Raw genomic sequence first — 25,624 nt, 5'->3', positions numbered from 1 at the left:
CCTCACACAGATGAACAAAAAGCTTGCATTATCTACACACGACCACTAAGGCGCAGCAAGCCAGTCATCACGAGTGGCAATTTCCCAGCACAACACCACTCAAGACTTTTTTCTACTAATTCCGCGAATTCTGTGAATGGATACATTGTAATGTACCTATGACCAAATTACAACAGTGGCGATATCCTTGCACATCACCACTCCCGCTAGTGTCATATTGATAAATTAATTATTAATTCATAGGGATGCAAAGAACTTCTTCCAATACATAGAATTGAATGCTTTTCTTCAAAGATTTTGATCCTGAGAGGTCTGGAAGGTGTGTATTGCTGAAGCATGTCTGCTAGGTAATTTGGTCCCGTTCCATTTAGTGATTTATAAACATTTACTTTAAAGCAGAAGCGCTTTAAAGTAAATTCTGATATTAGATCTGATAAGCATTTTAAATATGTGTTTTTTTTTTATACCACAAGCTCTGCGACTGACCCAGAACGGTTTTGGTCCCGACCCACCAGTTAAGAAACACTGATCTAGACTATGTTCCTCTTGAGGAGGAGAGGAGAATGTGCCAGCTGTTTGATTAATTAAAATTTTGCATAATATTATATAATGTTATTTTTGGTGGAGGCTCCAAATAAGCCTGTTGGGCTTTCTGCCTCCCCCTGCACTGTATTGCATACTTTCATATTTCTCATCTGAAGTATTCTGAATTTATGAAAATAATAAACCCAAAACCTAAATAAAGAACAAGACTTACTTGTAATCCTTTTAGCCCGCCAAAACCTGGTGGTCCGGTCTCTCCCTAAAAATATACATATATTATTATCTGCACACATGAAATAACCCCACAGACATTCACTGTTTTAGACTGTAGAGGACCTTATATCAATCATACCCTCATTACACACACACACACCTGCACACGCACGCATGCAGGCACGCACAGACTTGCATATACTGTATACACACAAGCTTCAGTTAAAACTTACAGACAGTTAAACTTCAACACCATTACATCTACATTACATTACATTACATTTTATTACATTACATAATTCAAGTAAACCATGAAATGCAATGTATTGTCAGCCAGTAAGGCTGCTGTGTGCATGCAGGCTGCCCTCATGAACAAAATACCAATGATTACCCTGTCCCCCTTGAGTCCCTCTGGCCCAGGCAGGCCCTCGTATCCTCGTTTGCCCTTTTGGCCGAGACGTCCAATCACTCCGACTGGCCCGTTAGGCCCGCGTGGCCCCTGCGGTCCGTGGGCTCCATGGACTCCCTGCAGACACAGGACAAGCATCACCACACTGTGTTCCAGGCTCAAATGTAGCTCAAAATTCGCAGGTTTTTATTTCAGTTAGCCTATTTGCTAGCTGGTTTGATTTGCATTGAGCTCAATGAGCATCAAACCAACTAATAGGCTAACTGAAATAACACCATGCCAATCTCTAGGTATGGTGAAGGGTATGTGATGATATGGGGCTATTTCAATTCAAAAGGCCAAGGGAACTTTATCAGGATGCATAGTATCCTGGATCCATGAAAAAACTGGCCTTTAAAAATAAAAATCTGCCTGCCTCTATGGGAATTTAACATAGGGGTGCCAATACTTATGTCACCTCCAGGGCTCGGTATATGACCCCTGTATTTTAAGGAAGAATTTATTTATTTATGATACATTATTCATTCACAAAGAAAATTGGTGTCCTTAAAGGTTGGATATTTCCTCATGTTTTGTTACTTAAGGCATTAAGGTACATTTCTAAAAGATGATTTTATATTCCTCTTTTTAGTCAACTTTAGCAGAGGTGCCAATAATTCTGGGGGAAACTGTACTACGGTTATGGCAGCATGAGTGACTTTTGGGTGAAGTATGAAGAGCATTTTACATGATGGGTTAACTGATGTGCTCAGGTGTGTGTGCTTGTAAACCACATAATGTAGAGTTTTGAAATAGTTGTCCAGTGTTAGATTATCAAAAACTTTAGACAGAGTGGAATGTGGATGACAGGTTTCTCAAATTAAATACAAATATGTGGATATTGAGGGGAATTTGGTCAACAGGCATACACTGTTATTATTCATTATTTAGCTAACTAAACAAATGTTGTCATGAACACCACTCTAGAGTTGCTTTTTATGACTGAGTTGTCTGCCAGTAAAGCCGAGCAGAAGTCCCACAGCTGCATGCAACCGAATTTGAGAAACAGAGTCTCACCCTTGCTCCTTTCACAGGCAGGCATTTGCAGACAGAACAGTCTCTACCTTCGCACGGTCCTGATAACTCTCCCTGCAAAACAGAAAGTGTAACTAGGAGGATGGATACACTGGTAACTGTTACAGCATACAGACCAGATAACAGTGTCATTGTGTGGACAGGAGAAACAATGTGTAGAAATAATGGACTTGTTTATAAATGTTAAATGTCTTTTGTGTGTTTTTGTACTGTAAATGTGTATTTGTATGACAGTCTGAGTGTGAGCTTGACCTTGGTGTATTAGAATGGTGTGTGTGCGCATGCATGGAGGAAGATGAACCCTTGACAGTGCCCAGCCACATTCCCTGGCCTCTGGTCACCGTGGTCCTGCGTAGGCGTAATAAACACTGTGCTATGGTTTACTAAACATCTCCACTCTGGAGGTCATCCTACCCCTGCCTTGGGCCACCTGCAAATAGCTTTACTTTCAATTCTTCAGACTCACACTCTGCTACCATGAGAACTTTCTTCCTTTCATAGGCATTGCCTCCCAAAATTAGGTCAGTTGTGAAAGATACAGAGGTGGCATTGGCATCACCTTCCAAGAAGCTCTACAGTAGGTATGCTTTCACTCAAAGTGTCCTGCTGTGAAGAGAATATACACTTATCTTTATGTTACTACCTGTCTGTGAAAAATGTCGACTGTTATTTTAAAGAACACATAAAAAAAGAACATGAAGAAAACATGAACATGAAAAAAGGAACTGGGTGATTATTCAAATTCTATGCAGCAGTGTCCTGCTTTCCTGCTAATTTAAGTAATATGGTTTGCAATGCAGAGAAGTTCTGAGTTGGATAACAGAGAATTTTGAGAGCTCCTTAGAGTCCAATAACATGATGCAGAAATTATACAGTATATATAAGATAATTTAAGTTATTACACATGGAAACATTAACACATTTTATGCTTCTCCTTGCTGAAAGGAAGACATAAGAAAGATGCATAGTGTATGGTCAAACCAGTGCAGGCCGATTTCATGTTAGCATAAACATTTGCATAGTTGATGTCAAGATCACAGGATAAACAGTAAGGGGCTAAAGAGTGATTTTGTGGGCCTTTGCTATGCTGGCCAGGCCTAAACAGTATCTTATCTGTCTTGACTGTTTGGGTAAGACTCCTCTTTCTGCACAGCCATAAGGCCATAACCTCAGGTGGACTCTATCAGTGAGGTCAAATGAGTTCTTTTATTCTAGAAACAACATGCACCCAAACATCCATACATCTGTAAATATTTGTAAGGAGGGTCACTGTACATTGCAGGTCAGACATTTTACACAAGCATTCTATTTGGGCAAGATTCCATAATCTTATAGTTGTGTTAATAATATTGCAAATGGAGATAAATATGTTCATGACAATTAACATTCATATATACACCTATTTTAGTATTTAAGAACCTACAAATTCCTACTGTATATACACCTAAGAATAATATTTAATGGAATAATCTGTGAACCGACACCTGGAATAATATTTGGAAAATAAAACACAATGGACAGACCTTATATTTCATTCAGCCCCATAATTATAGCTGACAGTAAGGCAAAAGATAACACTCGTTCTCTGCTTTAACATACTGAGGCATCTTCACCTAGGTTACGAATGTACGTTAGGCCCAATAAAAGCAACACCATGCAACGCAAAACCTTGCAAATACCATTAACACTGCCAACTTGCCAACAAGCCAACTGGTGACACAGAACTGCATAGTGCATATCCTGGATGTATGGTGGGAATGACAGACATGTTTATTTGTCCGTCAACTGACCATATACCATCAAAATAAATATGACGATTATAACATATTTAGTTTGCTAATAAAAGCATACCTCAAAAAGTAGCAACTTTTTTCAATTTTCAAGAAATCTGAATCTTGGGATCTGGGCTGTGAAGCTACTTCAAACTGACCAAAAACTACTCAGAGTAGTACATTTCTTAACCTGACAAAACATATAAAATACTATACTTTCCATGTTACTGTTTAATATGGCAATAAGATTAATTGTTTATCTTCCTATTTGTAACACACCACATGCAAATATATTAATGTTACAGATATCTTTGCCAGGTACAGTAGGTATAGACCCAGGTTCAAGGCTGGGTGGGGTGAGTGCAACCTCCTTTCCCTACAAAGATACAGACCTGGGTGCTTTGAGATTCAGATTCTCCACATGTCTGAGTTCTAAGCTAAGTGTACAAGTATGTAACACATATAGTTATCCCACTGCAACATGCAGGTGAGGTAAAGTCATGTCCCCAGCTTCAAAAGACTATAACATGCTCATACAAACAAACCAGAGTGTTTACACACACACACTACAAATTAAGGCCCTTGGCAAGTTGTTAGAGACAAGCAAACAGCAGCTTACCGCCTTGACTTCCAGGCTGGGGGCGAAGAGCAGTATGATGCACCTGGAATGACATACACTGTAAAAATCCAGCAGTTCCTCCTGGCACAAGCATCCGTCACCTCCACCTAAAGGAATGCTGCTCTCAGGCCTGAATGGCTGACCCATGTCCAGATGTGCTGCTCAGTCTGCAGCATAGTAACTTACAGCCAGTGACACCAGTGCAAGTGCAATTTGGTGAAATAAAATTAACTGGGGAAAAATTACCAATAAACTGGTCTGACTGGTCTTTATTCTGGCATAGCCATACCCTCATTCAATAGACTACCAGGTTTATTCAGTTGATTTATGCAGTGCTCTTGAAAAAGAAGCTACTCTTTTGATAGAAAGAAAAGTTAGGGTGCGGTAAAACAGGACATACAGTATACTGTATAATATATTGTAAAAGCTACCACACACACAACATAATCAGTAAGTATTCTGTGTTGAGAATAGCAGCTGTAGGCCACAGTACACTGCACACATTTCAGTCTAATGGGTGCTCTTTAAACTTAACAGACAGGAAAACTGTTCAGGTAAGTTCATTGCAGACAAGTCATATTCATAGTTAGGCACAACTAATATATGTGTTTAATTCTGAATTAGGTATCATCTATTTATCACCAAAGACAAAACAATAAGCATAAAAACAACTAGATGTACCACATAGTGCCACTACTCTTGCCACTTTTGTGTATGCTTGTATGTGTGTGCTTGTGTGTGTGTGCCTGTGTGTATGTGTGCATGCGTGTGTGTGAGTGTGTGTTTGTGTGTTTGTGTATGTGGGGATCTGTGTGTGTGGATGTGTGTGTGTGTCAGAGGCGGACAGAGTACACAGCTTCATTACTTGAGTAAAAGTACAGATACCCCTTGCAAAATTTTACTCAAGTACAAGTAAAAGAACAGTCAGATGTCTACTTAAGTAAAAGTACTGAAGTACTTGTTTTTAAAAGTACTTGAGTATCAAGAGTACAAGAGTAGCCTATATGTAAGGGATAATGCCCGACGAGGTGTCCATTATCAGAAATAAATGGACGACGCGGAGGCGTGAACCGTCCGACGCGAAGTCCATTTATTTCTGATAATGGACGCATCGAAGGGCATTATCCCGTTTATACCATGGTCACTTACGAAATAAATAAATATGAAATCAATCATTAATACTAAATGAGTTTTAGAGCTAAAATCGTTTTTTCAGCTGTTTGCAGTTGATTCCATTGTTGCGAAGCCTGCCTCCAGGCTCAACCGCCGTCCTACTATCGTTGTTATAGTTACCATTCATAAGCATTGATATGGAACGCCGATTAAACTATTTTTTACCAGATCTACTTCATAGGTGTAGTATATCACTTTTTAAACGACACCCTTTTCAACCTAGACCATGGTATAATTCTAAATATTGTATTACTACTGCCACAGTGCTTACATTTATGTACAGAAACGTCAGTACATGGAGTTAAGAAAAATGTTAATGTTAATACCTTGGAGAATGTAAAAGGAATTGAAAGTAAAGTCAAGTCATTTTCATCTTTTTACATGTTGCCAGGGATGGGCAGTATTTCTAATACATGTATTTATAATATGTATTTCAAATACAAAATACTATTTTGTAATTGAAACACTCGAAGCGAAAACTATCATTACTTGTTCAGAAAATTGAAATAGTCTGGCGAGATTAAGATTGGCACATTCCTGGGATGGACCTGCTGCGTCTTCATCCATTGTTTTGTACATTGTTTCGTCTCTTATCTAAATTTGACCATGGAGTTGACTTTGGCGGAAAGCTGAAGGTGATTGCTGATAGGCTGTCCCAATCAGTAGTGTCTGCACAATCCAATCACATTTGAGAGGGAAACAACAAATTGAGGGTTTCCGAGATTTCTTTTTTTAGAAGAAGTAACGGGTACTCACGGTTATGGATAGAAATGTAGCAGAGTAAAGAGTACAATATTTGCCTCTCAAATGTACTTGAGTAAAGTCATGAGTACTCCCCAAAAATGATACTCGAGTAAAGTACAGATCCCTCAAAATTGTACTCAAGTACTGTACTCAAGTAAATGTACTCCGTTACTGTCCGGCTCTGGTGTGTGTGTGTGTGTGTGTGTGCATGAATGTGTGTCTGTGAGACAGTCCTGCCTTGTAGTTCCTATCCTCAGCTCAACACCACCACCTACATGGGTGTACAGTCACTAAATGTAACTTGGCATACCCCCAGAGGATGTCAGGTTATTCATACACATTGGTGCAGTTCAGAACATCTCAACTAAAGATAGGGGCAATTAAAGCAGTATAATATTGCATTTGCAGTCAATGAACGTGAGAGGTGATGTGAAGTGTGGTGAAGTGTTGTGAATCAGAATCCTTTCTGTAAATGTACATACTGTGCACTTCTTATGATCATTTGTGATTTTTGTATCCATGTGTCTGTATTCAGAGTATCCTTTGTTTATCCTTGAATTCAATGAAAGCCTGTCTAGAGGCCTTTTGCCTATCACCAGGTGTGAAACGTCAATATTTGTAAAAACAGTATGTGGCCAGGCCTCTGAAGAACTTCCCAGGAAAGGGGGTAGTTGTAATTAAAAGACAATAGAAGCTGACCAAACTTGATGGCACCAAGAGGCCACATCCCCTCCCACGGTCCCACCACATCTTTCCATTGCATATTCATGCTACTGTAGGTCACTCCTTCTCTTTGTGTGTAACTTACTTAAGGGTAAGATTTGTTTTAGTCAGAGAATACTGGTGAAACCCTTGCTGGGGTGACCTCTCTCCCTTGAGGGGCACTGGCCCCTTATTGAAAAGAATAAAAGCCTGTATCCTGTTTTTCCATCGTCCTGACTGAGTCAGAGGAGAGTCGGCTACTCTTCTCTAACAAGTCGATTAAAGAATGCTGCGCGAATCACAGTCAATGAATGAGAAAAGAGAGTAGCCGACTCTCCTCTCGTATTTATTGACTGTGTTTTGCGCTGCATTCATTAATCGACTTGTCAAGCCTTCCTTCAAGGTGGCCATGACAGGAAGACAGCAAAGGTAGGCTAAAATCACACCCTTCATAAAATTAATTTTTTATAACCTTTCGAAACACTTTGATTCGCATTTTGATTACAATACTTTGATTTGACTGTACACAACCTCACCACACTACCCAGTGTTTCCCATACATTGACTTATTTGTGGCGACCCACCACAATATCAACATTGACCACCACAAAATGAAAACTGAAAATGACATTTTCTATGTTGTCATTTATCAACTAATTCTGGCTGTCAAATACACGTCTAGATTATGGCCAGGCAGAACGTCTACTTGCAACTAATTTTGGTTGTCTATTGACGTTCAAAACCGGGTCAGCCTGGACTATTGTCTCAGTGTCATTTATCAACTAATTCTGGCTGTCAAATAGACGTCCAGATCATAGCCTGGACGGACCGACGTGATATCAACTTGTCTTGGACGTCCATAGACGTTGCTTGCTCAGTGGGTATGTTCACCTTGGTGCAGTCTCTCCTTGTCTGACTGTCTCTCAACGAACCTGCATGCCTGTTTAAAGAAAACATTAACAATTGTTGTTGTCATCATACTGTAGCCACGCTGCACGCTGATTTGTAATAAACTGTTCCATTCAAGTTAACTCTGCAATACCCCCCCATCCATCACCTACAGTACCACGAGAAATTTAATTCAATTCTGTGGGAAACACTGCTACCACAGAAGTGTCATTCTATTTTGAACATTGTCAGTGGTGTAAAATAGTTTTTTATGTGTGTTTATGCTTTCACTGTAAGACAATTGGGTGTTAGGTGTCATATAGGTGTAAACAAGGTTCTTGCTCAAATTTTTTTTTTTAACCTAAATCAGCTGATTGTAATTGGCACAACTCCTCAGCCAGATAGATGAGCTAATTAGTGAAATCACCTGTGTTAAGTGCACAGGTACAACCAACCACCTTCACAGTGGGACTTCAGTGTTTCCCACAGAATTGAATTCCATTTGTGATGGTTGGGTTCGCAGAATTAACTTATATACAACAGTTTTTTAACAAATTAGCACAGCGTGGTTATGATGCTAACCAGATTTAATCACAATTTAGTACAACCTGGGAAATCAATGTGTGGTGGTCAATGTTGATATTGTGGTGGGCCGCCACAAATAAGTCAATGTATGTGGGAAACACTGGACTTTTACTTTCTGAAGCGAAACTTTTACACCTCTGTAAGTAGGCTACATCTCACTTTTTGCTTAACAACTACTTGTTTTGTGTGTCCTCCTGTGTACTGTGACAAGCAAGTCCAAACTATCTTTCACTGCTCTCAAGCACACCTGCTACCCTTACTGAAAATGCAATACCACCTACTCTACCAACCTTGACCATGCTACAGGTGCTACATCAGTAGCAGTGCACCTTAACAGTGACTAACTATATTGCTATGAGAGATATCACACAGCAGGTCATTGCAAGTGGACTCCCAGTTGATGTCAAGTCAAGTGTCTCAGTAGAGGTACACATGCGGTGGAATCCTCTACTAACAGGATGTTGCATTCAACAAAGGCCACTGTGTGCACTAAATGGTGTTCTAAAAAGGACATTTGTGAAGAGCGTGATGAAATTTGCCCCACCTCATCAAACTCTGTCAGATAACTAATTCCTAGACTACCTACAAGCCATGACATTTGTTTGGGCACTCTGTATCAACCCACCACCCTCCCTCACATCTCCCATCTTGCCTGGTTAGGAATACATCAGGGGTGTGTGCATGGGTTCTGCTTGAATCCTGCCTACACAGTCGACTCCTGCACAATCCCTGGATAGTAATTCATCACCCCAGCCAAACATACTTTCTGCCTACTTCCATTAAGGCAAATTTGGAACGGGAACTCATGAATTCCGATATCTGACAAGATAAGACTCTGATATGATAGGATGGTCATGTACTTTCACATCAAGAATAAACAAATACCAGTAAAGCCTTGTAAAAGCATTGATGCATGTTCCAGTGTGTGGGGAAGGAAACATTCCATAAAAATAAAAAAAAAGTCTCAAAGTCAAAATCATTTAAGATTAGAAAGGTTGGGCAGGTGGTGCTAATATTTATTTATACCAGTCCTTAAATGAAGACTCACGTTCCCCATGTGATCCACTGATGGAGATGAGTCATAGTGATGCAGGGCTGAAGGACTCCCATGCTGCTGCCTCCTGCGTGTGTTCCACTTCAACATGGACCAGTCTTGAAGCCAGATATAAACTCTGTAATAGAGGGCTTAATTAACACACTTCCACCTTCATTGGTGTGTGTATGTGTGTGTGCACCACATGAGTGCAATGCTAGTAACAGTTTCAGATTTGTGGCATGATTGTTTAGAAGAGATTGGCTAACTAAATGGGTTGAAGCAACCAAAGAAAGACCTAAAGAATGCTGGTGTGACAGCTGGTAGTAAACTGGATAGAGAGATGTGCAGGGAATTTCACATGCATTACAACTAAGGTTTAAAAAACTGTGGTGAAGTTGTCGACTATAATTGACAGCCTAATCCTAAACGATATGAAACAATATGCTGCTATGGACATCAAAAGAAACATAATGTTAAAGGCATAAAGTGGAATCTGTTGGCAACTGAGTTACTTTGTGTTTCAGTCTGCTATTACTCCGGTCAACCGCAGGTCAAAAGAGGAAATCAATCTTACCTTAATTCATCTTTAACTTCACATTCATCATCTTCAAGTCTCTCAAAATCCTAGTGAATCCTAATGATTAGACCCTCTGTCTCTTTGAGATCCGCAGCCTTACACTCTAACTAGTGGGAAGTCAATGATTATTAGAGACAAGTTTGGCCCAGCCTCTGTTTATGTCTGCCGCAGATGTCTTTGCAGAGGGTGGTGCTATTTTTTTAACAGCAGGCCCAAGATTAACGCACGTTCAGACGCTGAGGCTTCTCAAACACCTGCCTTCGTCTATCCTGCTAAGATTACAGATCTACACGACAAATGAGAACTGTCATCGCTGAGATCCTAAACCAATGCCTTCAAGTTTAGGCATCCCGTTGTAATTGCAGAGAAGAGAATGTGTGAAGTGGATCAGTAAAATCCCGCGCAGGATTTAGAATATGAAGCCTGCGTTGGTGCTGTTTGTGCTGCTGAGCATCGTGATGCTCTGGCGAAGTGAGGCAAATAAGGTAAGACTTCTACCAAATACTCCTGTGCGCTACAGGATGTCTTCTAAAGAAGGCAACACTTCTCACATTATATTTTAAAGGGTAGAATGTTGTGCCTTGTTGACTTAATGCGTTCAAGTGACAACTGAGAAAACATTGAATGCAAGCTTGATGTGTTACACATTAATATCGTTGGGTTAACGTTGGGTTTTTTATTAAACGGGCAAGGTCCAAAGCCTAAGCCTACTATTGATTTAGCACAGCTCAGCTGTATCTTCAAGTTCAACTCATTTCAGTTGCTGCGCCTGCGCTAAGATGGGAAGCAGGACTTCAGATGTTTTACTATATTGCTTTGAAAACCTTTAATGGTTTCATGTGTAAATCTGAGTTTGGTGGTCTTAGTGTTCGGATGTATTGTATGTACAACAACATTACGACCCATGCTGTCAGAGAGCCCTAGATGTTTAGACGAGTGCATTGGTATACATCCTGTGTTTAGTCTGATCAGTCCACATGCACAGTGTTACAAGTGTTTGAACTTAAGTCTTGAGCAGGAAGACATATTTGAGGCTGTATCATTTAGTGAAAACAAATTATATTTTATCCAATATATTTAATAATCTTAAACTCAATATAATCTTTTAATCTGTCAGTTTTAATCAGACCATCTTTCCTATGGGAAGCCCTTATTGTTTTGTTCCAAAGGCATACTTTCCCAGATAGATAAATCCCTTTGTTTTTGCATATGCCGGACATAGTGACAGCTGATGTTTTCTGCTTTTCTCAGACATTTAATGTGTAGTTACTAGAGATCTCTCATCTCTGTTTTACAGTGTGCAGGCCAGTGCAGTGGAAGGTCAAAGTGTGACTGTCGAGTCAAAGGCAGCAGGGTAAGTGATGTTAAAACCTGTACAATATCTTCCAATACTGTAATGAACACAAAGCAATGTTGACATAATGATGTAGTTTACCTGATTGTCAAATGAATGGTTTTGAATAAATGATCTGTGCCTTCTGTTCCCTTAATGGGGTTGCTACACATTACTCCCAAATTTTGATAGCAGTCAAATGTCTGGGAGTCACTGAATATTTGGAATGTAATTCAGCAAAAACATTACAAATTGTTGGTTTTGTTTGCTGTGTTTCAGATGTTTGAGCTAACAATGTGTCTACAAAACCAAAGTCAAACAAATTGGCATAAAATATAATTTGTAAATATTATTAAATTATAAATAAAGGCATTGATCAGAACAGTTCTTGGACCTGGAGGAAACCATTATGAATTTCATCTCACACTCTTAAAACAAATGTGTGGGACAACACATATGTGTTGAAAAGAACACAACATGAGTTGAAAACAACTTTCAACATGCATTGTTTTTAACACATCTCAGTGTCCAGATAGGGACAAAACAGTAATGAAACTCACCATAAGTGTGGTTGTGATGGTGTTAAATAACTCAAAAGGGTAAAATGCTACCTAGTTTAAATTTCTAAATAAGCCATCCATTTGGATTGTTTGTCTTTGAGTTATTGTTACTGATTCATAGTGGCCAATCTATTACACCAACTGGCTAGGAAGTGCAACAGTTGTGGAGTCAGTACATCTCCAAACTCAAAAACAGTAGACTAACAGCAGAAACGTTCTAATGACACGCCACTCAAATGAGACACAGCACTCAAAAAATCCTCTATAGAAATGCATTGGGTTAGTTTGCAACGCCAATATGGCCGTTGTCTACACATATCCCACCCCTTCCGCAGCAATACGTGACATGTGAATACATTGAGCCCATCATGTGGTGTGTTGTGGAATACATTGAGCCAGTCATGTGGTGTGTTGTGAAGACATTTTGCCAATCATGTGTTGTGCCATCATGTGAAGCCTTGCGCACGCACATTTCTGCCAAAATAGACGCCCGATAAGTCCCCAAAAAAGTGTTGCAATATGGCCACCGATTGGAGGGACTTGCCTAAAAGGACTTTGCTAACAGTCACTAAAAGTGGACTGTCAGAGCAGCACAAAATACTAAAAGCCATGCCGAGTGTCCTGTGCGCTCTTAAACTTTCCATCACATTTGGTGCCTCTGCATAGCCACTTCGTAAATGTGTTAGAATTAGTTCTGAACATTTCGAGTGATCACATAGCCTACGTTCAATGTTGCAATATTATCAGAAGGCCCTATGTGCAATTTGCTTTTGAGCAGGATCTTAAAAGAACATTTCAAAATGAATGGAAAGACACAGTGATGATGAAATTTTGTACTTAGCTGTAGCCTAGGCCTGCTAGTAGTGAGTCTGTTATAGTCTATTTATTTTTATTGTAGCCTATGAACCTATTCTATTAAACGCTGTGTGCTTTACAGTAAACACTATAGGCTATGACCGCTATTCTTGCCCTATTTTCCACCATGATCATATTGTTTCAGTTATCAAAAAGGCTCGAAGGATGCTCTTTATTATGGCAATTTTGGAAAAATAACTAATAAAAGTGAGGTGAGGTGAGCCCCCCCTTCACCTGTTGCTCTCTGGCGCCGACCCAGGCAAAAGTTTATATTGGGATGTCTAACATTAGGGGTCAGCATATTTAATCTGTTGACTGATTATGGAAGGAGTCTCTTGCTTTCAGATGTTTTTCCAGGTAGTGTACAAGTGAAGAGATAGACGAAAAAGGCTTTTAGAAAGAAGTATTTTGTAGTATTTTGAAAATACAAAAATACAGTATTTTATTTTGATAATTTTTTTTTGGCTGCTGTATTTTGTAGCTTATTTTGATACATTTTTAAGGTGGGTATTTGGTATTTTATTTGGAAATACATTTTGATGTATTTGTGCCCATCCCTGATTACAGTAAATGGTTCATTGGGTTCAGTGACCATCTTATAGTGAAGGCATAATGTGAGTCTGGCATTGCATAGCTAGTGTTAACCTGGTTTGAAAGCTCTCTATTCTGCAGTATTGGGATATTTTGTTAAGTGTAGTACACATAAGGTTCTGTTGCCTGCCTTACTGTTACCACAGTGCCACTGGCTGTTAAAAGAGATTAAGAGAATGGTTATGAGGGTGTTAGCAACCGACTCCGACTCCTTAACAGGCCAGCCTGAGAATGTGGGGCTGCAGGGTCTTCTCACCAGGTGGTTCCCAGTCAGTCCCTCACTACAAACTGAGCTGAGCTCCAGCCTGGGAGGGGCTGGAGGAGGGAGCGTTTCCACAGGTTCACATTTCAGCTCTATTGAGTGTGTGCACCATTGCGGCCGCCTAGTGGTCTGTCTTTGTAAAAACATGGACAAGGATGGGATGTGACCTACTGTACACGATACCTCCATGTGGTGGCAGCAGTAACCGCCGGCAGTGGGATTGAGCTTGGACTGTTACCTGCCTTTGTAAAAACAAATGTAATGGCTATTACCGGTATTATTGTAAGTGATTTTGCAAATATCAATGTATAATAATAATAATAATAATAATAATAATAATAATAATAATAATACTTTCATACACAGAATGCAGCTCAAAGTGCTATACACTTGGAACATTTAACACAATAATAAATAAAAAATGTAATAATACAAACAAACAAAACAATAAATAATCAGAGTAATCAGAGAATAATCAGCATGTAATCAGAGATTCAGAATTAAGTAAAAATGACAAGATGGTAAGGAGATAGATACAACAACACATTCAATATAATTAAAGGAACCATATGTAAGAAATGTATCTCAATTAATCATAAAATGGCCCTGATATGTCACTAGACACTAGACATAGACAAGAAATCATGTTAAGTTGCAGCCCTTAACTGATGTTAATTTTGTGTTTTGTCATATCATGTTGTGTTTTGGCCTGATGCGCCACCCTCCACCTATCTACTAATCGCAAAGTCAGTAGTGTTTCGGTATCCAGGTTGGCAACCTCAAGTCAGGGGGGAGGGGGAGGGGATACACCTCTCTACAGTAATTTGAAAGTGATTGCAGTACCAGTTTTGGCCACAATCTTACATATGGTTCCTTTAATGCAGTGAAATTAGGAACATACAAATATACATTTTCAAAAATCAAATGCATACATACGGAGATATGCACAACCTCTTTGTCTTTCTCTTTCTTTCCAGGGGGAAAAGGGGTTCAAGGGTCAACCAGGGAAACCTGGCGAGGGCGGCCTAACTGGCCGCGAAGGCAATCCAGGACCAGTCGGTCCGAAGGTAACTCATACACCCAACACACACACACACACACACACACACACACACACACACACACACACATACAATCCTCAGTCTTATTCAGGGTCAAACCTTTTACTGTATCTATGAGCTAATGCTGCATTTCAGACAACTAAGAAGCCGGATATTTCCAAGTTGGAATCTCCCAATTTCGTTCTAGGAAAACTCGGAAGACAAGAATTCTGATCTCCAGTTGGGGAAAAAGTTGGGATTCCCACTTCGATCTAGCCTGACTTTAGAGTCGGAACTGAAGTCTGACCTCCAGCTTTTGAGTGATCTAGAATGCAGCATGAGACTGACCCGACCACCAGCCATGTGTCCTGAAGAATACCAATGCCTGCAACCCTCTTAATCCATCACCCTCTTCTCTTCATGCCTCAGGGATCCCACGGCCTTCCTGGGAGAGCTGGAGAAAAAGGAGACCAGGTGACTCTTTTATATGTCATTCAGACATATTCTTACAGTTGTACTTTTTTATGTCATTCAGAAAGTTGCCGAACACTTGACATTGAATTTCAGTGTATTTTAATGTGTCAGTGCCACTCCCCTAACTGAGATGAGATATTGATGTACCTATTCTCACAGGGTGTGCTCGGACCAGAGGGTTTCCACGGGGTTCCAGGGACGCCGGTAAGACGCCTGAACCTTTTGTCTCTCCCTCTTTCTCAACATAGCTCTCCACGTGTGTGTCTCATGTCCTCACTCTGTCTCGAGAGAGACTTGTATGTTTCTCCCTTCCCGTCTTCCTACTTCCACCCCTCTTTGTATGTTGCATTGGGCTCTAGGGTATACCAGGAGTTCAGGGACCGCTGGGACCTCCAGGGAAGCCAGGCTGCAACGGAACAGAGGTGTGACATCTGTTATTGAAAGAGCACAGAAAGAGTCTCTTTCTCTCACACACACACACACACACACACACAAACACTATCCCTAGATTAATTATCTTAACATGTCTAGACATATTTCCAGATTTGTCAATTTGTTAGCCTGTCAGTGGGATTACTGAAGTGGACAAAGAAAGCAGAGGATTGCGGACATTCCCTGTGTCAGATGGGGAATATGGTAACTCACCATGATGTTTCTGCAGGGTGAAAATGGACATCCGGGTACCCCAGGACTGCAAGGCCCCCCAGGAAAACCTGTAGGGATTCTCTGTTTTCTTGCTCATTGTGACATTCATTCGTTTCTTATTCATAGTTACTGTGGATGGCCTCTCTAATCTATACTTGTCTCACAGGGAGCACCTGGTTCAGCTGGCCCAAAGGTATGGCTATTACCATCAGATTTAGAACCTGTCTAATGTAAACATGAACATGAATATTTGAATGACTGTGGATTCACTGTCAAATGTATCTGTTTTTGCCAACAGGGTAAATCTCAGCCGAATTTATGGACAGGTCGTAAAGGACAGAGAGGGCCTCCAGGACCTGATGGATTGGTAAATCTCTCTCTCTCTCCCTCTCTCTTTCTCACACACATTTTTCTCTTTTTCTAGAAATGCATATCATTCATAAAAACGTACAGAGATTGTGTGTCGTGTGAGCGTGATGTTCTTTTTGTCTGTGTTTTATCATGTAGTCATGTCTCCCTCTTGTCCTCCTCTTATAGAGCACTCCTGGTCAGCCAGGGGACGACGGTGACCCTGGGGATCCTGGACCTCCAGGATTGAAAGTGAGTGAGCCAGCCGTGTTTGACCTGGGTTTGGGTATACTTTATCTACTATATACTCACTCAGTCACACTCAGGGCCAGATGTACTGGGTTTGGGTATACTTTATCTAATATATACTCACTCAGTCACACTCAGGGCCAGATGTACTAATGCCCACTTCAGGCGTATTTGTTTTGCAATGTGCACGTAAAATCATGGTGAGGTATGTACAAACAGCAATCTTCCATAGCCTACGTGCACAAGTAGTTTGAGTAGAACTACTGATCTTCATTATCTCCCTGCTTGTTGACATCTTAGCATGTATTGTATCATTTCATGATCGCTAAACGTTTGATTCTTTTTAATGTTGTCATCAGTTAACTTCATTCAATTGCACTTGTATGTAGGCTATGCCATTCAGTTGTGGACATTCGTATATTGCGGTAGGGGCTGGAGAAAGGCGCAGATTACTCGATGAAGTGAAAGTTTGATAAATACCACATACACTTGGGTATCACAGCGTATCTGCGGTTTGTCCCTGGCGCTGATAACGCTACGTTCGCAAATGTACGTACATCTGGCCCTCATTCACTCACTCACTCGCTCACTCACTCACTAAATAGCTATCAGTTTACATCCATCCATTGTCTGCTCTCCATTTAATTCATTATGCAATACAGTTTTTCACAATTGCTAGAAAAAAAAATTGAAACCTTCCACTCTTTTCTCAAAACTTTAAACACAAACCCCATATCTCAAACTACATTCATTAAAAACTGTGACAACTGCAAAACTGAACAATTGCCTCACAACAGTTGTACTGTACCTGTGCTCAAAACCAAACAATGGTTTTGAGCAGTCAAACAAAGCAGTCAAAATGAAAACACTACTGAGCAGTCACTACACACTACATCAAAAATACAGTGTTCAGGGCAGGGCATATAGCTCCAGGAGAAATTTTCATTGTTTACAATACAGCAAATGCATTTTGCATCAAAAGTAATCTCCAGTAAAAATAAGGTATTGCGAATGGGGGGTTATGTTAACAGTTTTGAGAAAAGGGTGGAAGGTTTCAAAACATGTGTTTTAGCAATTGTGAAAAACTGTATAGCCTACTGGAAAATGTAGGCATTTCTGTACTGTAAATGAGAAGTACATTACAGTCTACAGCCTACAATACACTCTAATGCCTCCCTGATAGTTTCTGTCCATTGTTGATATGAACTGGCACTCTTCAGCAACCTGTTTGCACTCTGAACTAGCTTATATTGGTTGTGTCACATCATTTGAAACAAGTGTGATCAATTTTGAGTCGTTGTGTTTAATGTATGACATCTGTGCTCTATTTGTGTTTAACTTTTGCTACTTGTGGTGACCATTATACATCACAAGTGAATTGTGTCTTATTGCATAAGTAAAATGTGTCTTATTGCATAACAATGTGTTTAGAGTTTTGAAAAAATAATCTATGAGATCTGCAAATTGTGTTTTATTTGTGAAAACCGTTTATGGTTTTTCCAAAAGAGTCATTGAAGAGTGAGGTAACTGAGCATTTGGTTCAGAGAATGGGGTTTAGTGTTTTAGCAATTGTGAAAAACTGGAAAGGAGTACAGTATACAACAAGTCAAGTAACCAGCATGCACTTGAACTAACATGACAGGTGCAATTTATAATGTAAAAACAATTGTACACAATCAATTGCATGAATGTGCCGAAATTGCAGGAATAATGAGATTTTGTTTTTATGATGTGATGCATAAGTGACTAAATCATGTGGAGGTTGATCAAGTAGTTTTGAGAATTGTTAAGCCTACAGTAGCTAAGACTCAATTGAGAATGGGAATTGATCTGGAGACACTTCGCTCTTTTCCGATTTCCAAGCAGTGCAACTAGAAGCAAAATTAAACTCTAATTGGTACATTAAACACTTACAGAGTGTTTTTGGACATACAACAAACATGAAGGTTTTAAATGCAGTTGTTTGCTCAATTCCAAAGAAAATATCTTATGTCAATGTCATTTACAGTACAGTTTTTCTCAGTTCGCTTAGAATCGCTTGCTAGAAACAATTCGCTAGAAGCATTGCTAGAAACAATTTGTGCAAACGGCACCACTCAGTGGATTACCTGCAAAAGAACATAACTTACAGAATGAAAAGTTTCTGTCTCACTGTTATCAACAACACAGTGAAAATGCTTAACCATGTTGTCAATATACTGTAACAGTTTACTTTGGAAGTATTTTCTTATGAAAATGCCCAAGACTGACGTTTTTCTTTTGGGCATATATCAATTTCATATGTCATACCGGAAAAAAAAGTATTTTTTACAGTAAAGCAGTTCTTTCCCAAAAGTGTAATAGAAAAATGGCAAAATTATACTTATTATTAATGATATGAGACAGATTACATGACTGGTTTAACATGTTTTCATATAATGACTCAAGCAATGAAGCTATACCTAAATGTTTTGAAGGGAATATCTATTCAACAGAAAACGTGTATAATACCTACATTATATGACATGACATTAGCAACTGATAAAAAAAACAGACAAAAAGACAGTTATCCTTAAGCAATTACATGGATTTGCTAAAGCATTTGCTGTTTGTTTAAAAGTAATGAGAAATCGCTTTTATGTTAGTGACTAGATGATATAGAGGTTAAACTAGTAGTTTTGAGAATGTTAATTCTAATCTGAAAAATGCACCAAAACGACTGAGAAAAACTGTAATACTGATGCCATCAGCGCAGCCATTGGTAGCGCTCAACACTACTAACCGTACTCCTCTGTCTGACATCATATAAGCCTGGCCCATGCCAAATAAGTGGTTGTGATTTGGTTTCTGGGTTTTTGGTGATTGAGAAATCATCTTGAATGGAGAGATCGCCTGACAGACCTGCAGAGCAAATTCAAATCTGCTCATAGATTCATCTGGATTCACCAATTGTCTGTTACTGAGCCAATTTCATTGTGTGGTTTACAAACCTATTTTACATTTTATTCAATGTAAAATGGACTTCATCCCAAAACTGTTTGACAGCATGTATGACCTGATTATATGACTATATTTTTTGATAAAAAAAACTGGGCCATGTGAATATGTAATCTTAAAGGCCTCACCCTCTCTTGCCATAGGGACAACCAGGGCTCTCTGGCAGACCAGGACAGAAGGTAAAAGTGCAGTAAATGCAAGATTATGCAATCAATTGATAATAATAATGATGATGATGATGATGAACACTGTAGTGGCATATACATGTATATGCAGGGAGTGTGTTCCTATCTTCTTTTTTAAGTGGGCACCTTTGTGTGTGTGTGTGTGTGTGTGTGTGAACAGGGTGCTGAGGGAAGTAGTCCAAGTCTTGCTGGACCTCCTGGTAAAAAGGTCGGGTCTCTGTGTTTCCCCAGTCTCAAAGCTAGTGCTCTCACAACCACCCTAGTTCCCAGGAAACAGATGTTGTGTAGTGTGTACTGTGTTAAAGTAAACAGTAGGGGGCAGTGATTTGGCATGCACATGCTAGACAATTACAAAGACACTTTCCATTGACATACTGAACCCACACACCATAATAACATATGTGTTGTCACTCACATTTGTGAAATCATTAACTGTACATTAGAATGTACATTCATTTGTGTGTGGTTTGGCTGTGGTATATTGCTTTGTTATAGTCTATTGCTGATTGCTCTGTTACAGTATATTGTGTTCACTGCCAGATCTTCACTGCTCTTTGCTGTATGCTGCTCTTGTGTGTTAGGGACGCAAAGGGCCTCAGGGCGCTCCTGGACCCAAGGGCTCCATTCAGTTTGTCAGAAAACCACCGGATGTGAAGGTAACAGAGACCTCTCTTTCTCAGTGAACCAACGCTCCACTCAGGGAATAAATATCCAATAAAATGATTGACTTCAGTTAAGATATGTTATTATGAGGGTGCAGTTCCTCCCCTAGAAAAAAAAAGGTGTTACATGTTAAATGTTGTGATGTTATTCACAGTTAAGAGTAAGTTGTAAAACATTTTTGCTATATTGATAATATTGGAATCACTAGTGTACTGTAAGAGCGAGTACTACACTTTTGTCACTGGATCTTGGGATATTAAAACAGTATTTCAGTATTTCTTGACAGGTATAAATTACATGCATACTGCATTCCATTACAATCTCTTTATCTGACTACACATTCTGTGTAGGTGATCTGTATTGTGATGAAATATTGTCATGTCATTAATAGGGCAACCTGTTGTCAGACTGCACTAGTCCACGCCTGTATGAGCGTAACCATGACTGTAGTGTGACTGGAACTGTAGACCATCTAAATCTCTTTGCTTTAACAGGGTGACACTGGAAATATAGGTGACCATGGTTGTCCTGGGGACCCCGTGAGTACTTTGTCTTAATGCTAACTACCTCTACTTCACATAAATGTATAGTAGTGTAGAGAAGACTGTTCATTTGTAGGCTAACTGTGAATGTTTGAATGAGAAGGGTTATAGAGGTTGACCAAGTGCTTGTTTTGGACTCCACAGGGGTTGCCAGGGTCCTCTTCACTGAAGGGTTACAAAGGGCAGAAAGGTGAAATTGGACCTGATGTATGTATCTTTTCATTCTATGCCTTTACCTTTGGGTTATGCAGCTGAGATACCAAGCTATATAACCATTGCTATGTTAGAGTGTGAAGGTACTAGTACCTAGGGTACAGTGGTGGACACTGAACATCTATACTCATATAAAAGTATAAAGCATTATTAATATTCTTATTTCATTAGATAAAGTCGGTTCAGTGGGCCAATCAAACATTGCCTCAACAAAGAATTGCCTAGGGTTGATTAGGCTACTCCCACTATTTACCCCTCTCTCCATCTATATTATTCTCTCTCTATTCCCCTATCTATCTCAGAGTGGAAAAATTAAATTAGCCCACCTTAAAGGGATATTCCACCATTTGGGGAATTACACTCATTTTAGTGTGAAGAATTATACTTTCTAACTTGAAAGAAGACGAGTTTTAAATAGAAAAATTACCAGAAATCTTAGCAACTTTTAAACGTTATGCTAGCAGGTGAGATGCTAATCGTCTCATCCGATTCAATGCTAGGCTGGAGCTAAAAGTGGTATCGCCAGACTCAGAGAACGGCTGGATGAACTGGAGAAAGGTAAAAATCAATTGTTTAACTCAAGGGGAGGTGGAAATGAGTGTAATTCTCCAAATGGTGGAATATCCCTTTAATGTAACCTTCTGATTTTGAGCAAATCTAGGGTATCTCAGGTATATGGAAAATGTTGCTGAGTAAACAGTAGAACTGGCTCAAAAACATAGTAATGAGTTAATACTTATTAAACATATTAAGAAGTAACTCAATAAAACTCAAACTCATTAATAAGTAATGAGTAGGGTAGTAGTACAAGCATGTGCCTTACAAGTAGTGCATTACTACACTACCCATGTAATGTCGATGTGTGCTGTTTCAATAAAAAAGATTTTGTTTCTGCTGGTGTAGGGAAAACCAGGAAAAGATGGTGACACTGGACAACTTGGAACATGGGTAAATTGTTGAGTAGGCCTATGCCTTATTTTTGAACCTGCCCTCCCCACAATATAATTGGACATGAATGCCATTCCAAAATAGAGATCAGCAGAATATGAAGCTCACTTCACCACACATTACCGGAGTCGATAGTTTCACCGCTCCAGCTGTGGTACCTGCTGGCCTTGGCGGCCCACCTCCTCCCTTAACCTCACTCCTCCTCCTCCTCCTCTGTTAGGGGATAGGTTGGTATGCACACAGATCCTGCTTGACTCTTGCACAATCCTGGCAAGGCATTTCAGGACCCTGGCCAGGGATCTCCAAACACACACTTCTGCTGGCAACATGTCATTTCGTTGGATAATAGACCCAATCTTGTGTCGAGATCAGACATCTCTTACTGTAATAACTTAATGGGCTGTCTAAGTTTATCATGTGGGGTTGTGCTGTCATTTACTGTTACGTGCCATGGAGTTTGTTGATAGATACTGCATACAATGCTTTTGATTCATTTCAAACTGTAATTTTATAGGGACTGAAAGGAGAACCAGGCCCCTTTGGATTAAAGGGATACGATGGGCCTAAGGTCAGTGGTCCAGTGGTGGCATGACTGCGTATTTGTACTCCATGACTATGCATATGTGTGCCTGTAATGTCAATCCAGTGTGGGCATGTATGAGTCTGTATTGAAAAGAAATATTATTTATGTCATGCCATTGTTCTCTAGGGACAAAAGGGCGACCGTGGTCTGATTGGGGCTCCTGGTGACGTGAGTAGCTCACTGATAAAGATGCCGGATCAGATCAGGCTGTCCATAGCAGTTTTGATTATGCAATGTGCCTGTGCTTGTAATGGTATGATGATGTAGTCTGTACCAAAGAACATTTATTGTGTCACTGAGTGCATGTGGATGATTTTTTTTCTTTTTACGTCGACTCGGTATAACAAAACTGAAGTATCTATGAAAGCTTAATTTACTAGATGTGGACATGATTATTGAATGAGGTCTTGGTACAATTTAAATGAGTAGCAGAGTGCTCCCAATCCACAATACACTTGCTCCTAATCTCCACAGGTGGTGGGTGCAGATTATACCTCCATCAAAGGTCGGACTGGAATCCCTGGTTACCCTGGACAGCCTGGATTACCTGGACCTCAAGGTTTAAAGTCAAGTTTCTCAGTGATGACTGTACTGTACATCCATATACCGTCAAGTGAACACCCATGTCCACTATGACTATTACATTTATTTTCTCATTTTGTGTAGTATTTGTCTGACAAAAATGTGTATAGGCGTTGAACTTTCTCAGCTAAATGATGAAATTGTGAGGAATTCATGAGGATCCCGCATCCAAAAAGTGTTCAAATGCACTGCAAAAAATGCCTTTCCAAAAATAAGAAAAAAAAATACAATTTTGGGAAAGAGGGACTTATTTTAAGCAAATGTATCTGCCAGTGCAGCAAGAAAATGGCACTTGTTAAGTTTATTTAAAAGGAGAAAAAATATCTAGGGACTCAGGGATCTAAAAAGTCTTGATAAGTGGACTACTTAAACTAGCAGAGCAGCAGTAGAACGGGTAATGTTAGCTTAGCAAAGGATACAGACTAGACATCCTGCACACAGAAACTAATCTCTGTGAACATCTTGTAGAACATTTAGACAACAAACACTTAAATAAAATGGACATCTGTACACGTCAGAAATGTTCACAGAGCACAGAGTGCTTTAACAAAACCTACCTGGTACAGAGGCATAGCCTGACGAGCCAGACCCACATCAAGATGTAGGGTCTGGGGACTCACCATTCGCAGTGCTCAGTCCGAGGGGCAGGATAAATGGTTGTCTTTCAAATTCCCTCTGCACGCAATAGGATAGCGCTACAACTCCTCCCATGCGTTTTCCCACCAGTAGAGCTAGTTGTCTAGTTGTTCAAACTTTTGCCAACTTAAAAAAAGCTTAACTCGTGTCGCGTTTTCCCCAACAGCAACATCCATCTTCTTTGTTTTCAAGTTCTAGCCGAACCGTCGCAACTCTGCCATCATTATGTCAAGCCCGCCTACAGACTCTACACACAATGTAATTGGCCTGATCAAAGTTTCATTTTACCAGCTCGCAAGCCAACGGAGAGTTGCTAGACTACCCATTTGCTGCCGCTAGGGTGCGTCTAGATTTCTAGGCTAACAGAGGCACTGACTTCAGCACAAAATGGATCAGCCTGGAGCCAGTAGTGTTCTTTAATCTTCTTTTCATTTGATTCAAATAAAGCTATGTGCTGTTTCTTCTTTAGGTGTGGATGGTTTTCCTGGACCACCAGGACTACCGGGTAACTACAAAAAGCTGATAGATTGCTGAAGAGAATTTCATGTTTGCTGCCCATGTATTCATAGGAACCTTTACCTTCAATATATTCACACAAACACATACACGCACGCACTCATGCACACACACACAAGCATGCACACTTACTGTGACTGACTGTGCACCTGTAATCTGTAGGTGGGGCATCTTTCATCCATGGTCAAGGACCTGACGGACCCAAAGGTGACCCAGGAATTAAGGGAGAAAGGGGTGATCCTGGACACACCCACTATGGAAAAGAGGGCTGTCCTGGCTCTCCAGGACCTCCGGGGCCTCCTGGTGACCCAGGCCCTCCCGGGCCACTTGTTCCAGGTATGATGTAACTCTGTACCAAGCTCAGAGCCTCTGTTAAGTAAAGGATAATGTATAGAACGCCGATCATTATATTATTATGAAGGGACCTATTTCCCGAAAATGACCGCCGTTCTATACATTATCCCGCTTATTACACAGCTACTTGCCAAAAAGAAACAATACACACCCCACGAAATTGACTCTTTAGCCCACATAGCCTAGGCTATAGCCTATTTGTTAGCCTACCGTTTCATCGTGTCTTTTGGTGAGAAACAAATACTTCAACAGCACACGCTGAACTTGAATCAAACAATCTTTAAAACACAGCTGATCAACCGTCTGCTTTCACTTTTGAATGAAGTTCCAGTCCTTAAAGGAAAATTCAATTTTTTAGCACTTTAAGGCCCTTTTCTGGTTTGTTTTGGATGAACTAGAGTGGTGGACACCGAAAATTTGACGATTGGTCCTGTCTCGACTTTTCTGACTCGTTTTGAATCGCCTTTGACTGCTCAGGGTGGCTGCCAACAGGCCTACTGTAGTAGGCGACTCAAACATGTCCTAAAACAACCCTTAACGTTTGTGAAAAAACTGTGCAACTCACTGAGTGGTTAGTGGTGTTTGTTAATGTTCCAAAACAAGTAGCGTAGCGAAATACAGTTACTGTCGTGTTTTATTTGGCATTTTGTAAAATCCCATTGATTTCTGTTGGAAGACTCATTGCACGTTGATATTACTGCACCACCGTCTATGCTTCAGGTTCAAATATTGAG

General features: G+C 40.0%; 2 protein-coding genes and 1 long non-coding RNA gene across 3 annotated transcripts in view; 1 reads left to right on the top strand and 2 right to left on the bottom strand.

Annotated features, from left to right (window-relative positions):
• LOC125298306 (collagen alpha-4(IV) chain-like) overlaps positions 1–10,460 on the bottom strand; it is a 37,117-nt gene extending 26,657 nt beyond the window's left edge. The window contains exons 1-6 of the mRNA XM_048249040.1: positions 10,333–10,460; positions 9,771–9,894; positions 4,631–4,673; positions 2,222–2,293; positions 1,148–1,282; positions 758–802 (exon numbers count right to left, since the gene is read on the bottom strand). Of these exons, the coding sequence (XP_048104997.1) occupies positions 758–802; positions 1,148–1,282; positions 2,222–2,293; positions 4,631–4,673; positions 9,771–9,832 (357 nt within the window). The 5' untranslated portion in view covers positions 9,833–9,894; positions 10,333–10,460. The remainder of the gene's footprint in view (positions 1–757; positions 803–1,147; positions 1,283–2,221; positions 2,294–4,630; positions 4,674–9,770; positions 9,895–10,332) is intronic.
• An 84-nt stretch (positions 10,461–10,544) lies between these two features.
• LOC125293465 (collagen alpha-5(IV) chain-like) overlaps positions 10,545–25,624 on the top strand; it is a 35,586-nt gene continuing 20,506 nt past the window's right edge. The window contains exons 1-21 of the mRNA XM_048241389.1: positions 10,545–10,820; positions 11,633–11,689; positions 14,914–15,003; positions 15,406–15,450; positions 15,610–15,654; positions 15,810–15,872; positions 16,112–16,165; positions 16,262–16,288; positions 16,394–16,462; positions 16,633–16,695; positions 19,812–19,847; positions 20,014–20,061; positions 20,435–20,509; positions 21,011–21,055; positions 21,203–21,265; positions 22,175–22,219; positions 22,734–22,787; positions 22,929–22,970; positions 23,277–23,361; positions 24,490–24,525; positions 24,699–24,872. Coding sequence (XP_048097346.1) covers positions 10,752–10,820; positions 11,633–11,689; positions 14,914–15,003; positions 15,406–15,450; positions 15,610–15,654; positions 15,810–15,872; positions 16,112–16,165; positions 16,262–16,288; positions 16,394–16,462; positions 16,633–16,695; positions 19,812–19,847; positions 20,014–20,061; positions 20,435–20,509; positions 21,011–21,055; positions 21,203–21,265; positions 22,175–22,219; positions 22,734–22,787; positions 22,929–22,970; positions 23,277–23,361; positions 24,490–24,525; positions 24,699–24,872 — 1,285 coding nt within the window. The 5' untranslated portion in view covers positions 10,545–10,751. The remainder of the gene's footprint in view (positions 10,821–11,632; positions 11,690–14,913; positions 15,004–15,405; positions 15,451–15,609; positions 15,655–15,809; positions 15,873–16,111; positions 16,166–16,261; positions 16,289–16,393; positions 16,463–16,632; positions 16,696–19,811; positions 19,848–20,013; positions 20,062–20,434; positions 20,510–21,010; positions 21,056–21,202; positions 21,266–22,174; positions 22,220–22,733; positions 22,788–22,928; positions 22,971–23,276; positions 23,362–24,489; positions 24,526–24,698; positions 24,873–25,624) is intronic.
• On the bottom strand, positions 14,795–16,436 carry LOC125293619. The gene is made up of 3 exons (XR_007193383.1): positions 16,096–16,436; positions 15,598–15,856; positions 14,795–15,430 (listed from the first exon to the last, which is right to left on the bottom strand). It is a non-coding gene; the product is annotated as an uncharacterized LOC125293619 (long non-coding RNA).

The sequence above is a fragment of the Alosa alosa genome, chromosome 1 (assembly GCF_017589495.1).
Source record: "Alosa alosa isolate M-15738 ecotype Scorff River chromosome 1, AALO_Geno_1.1, whole genome shotgun sequence".
NCBI lineage: Eukaryota > Metazoa > Chordata > Actinopteri > Clupeiformes > Clupeidae > Alosa > Alosa alosa.
The sequence above is the reverse complement of the archived record's forward strand: the minus strand, read 5'-3'. Positions and strand labels throughout refer to the sequence as shown.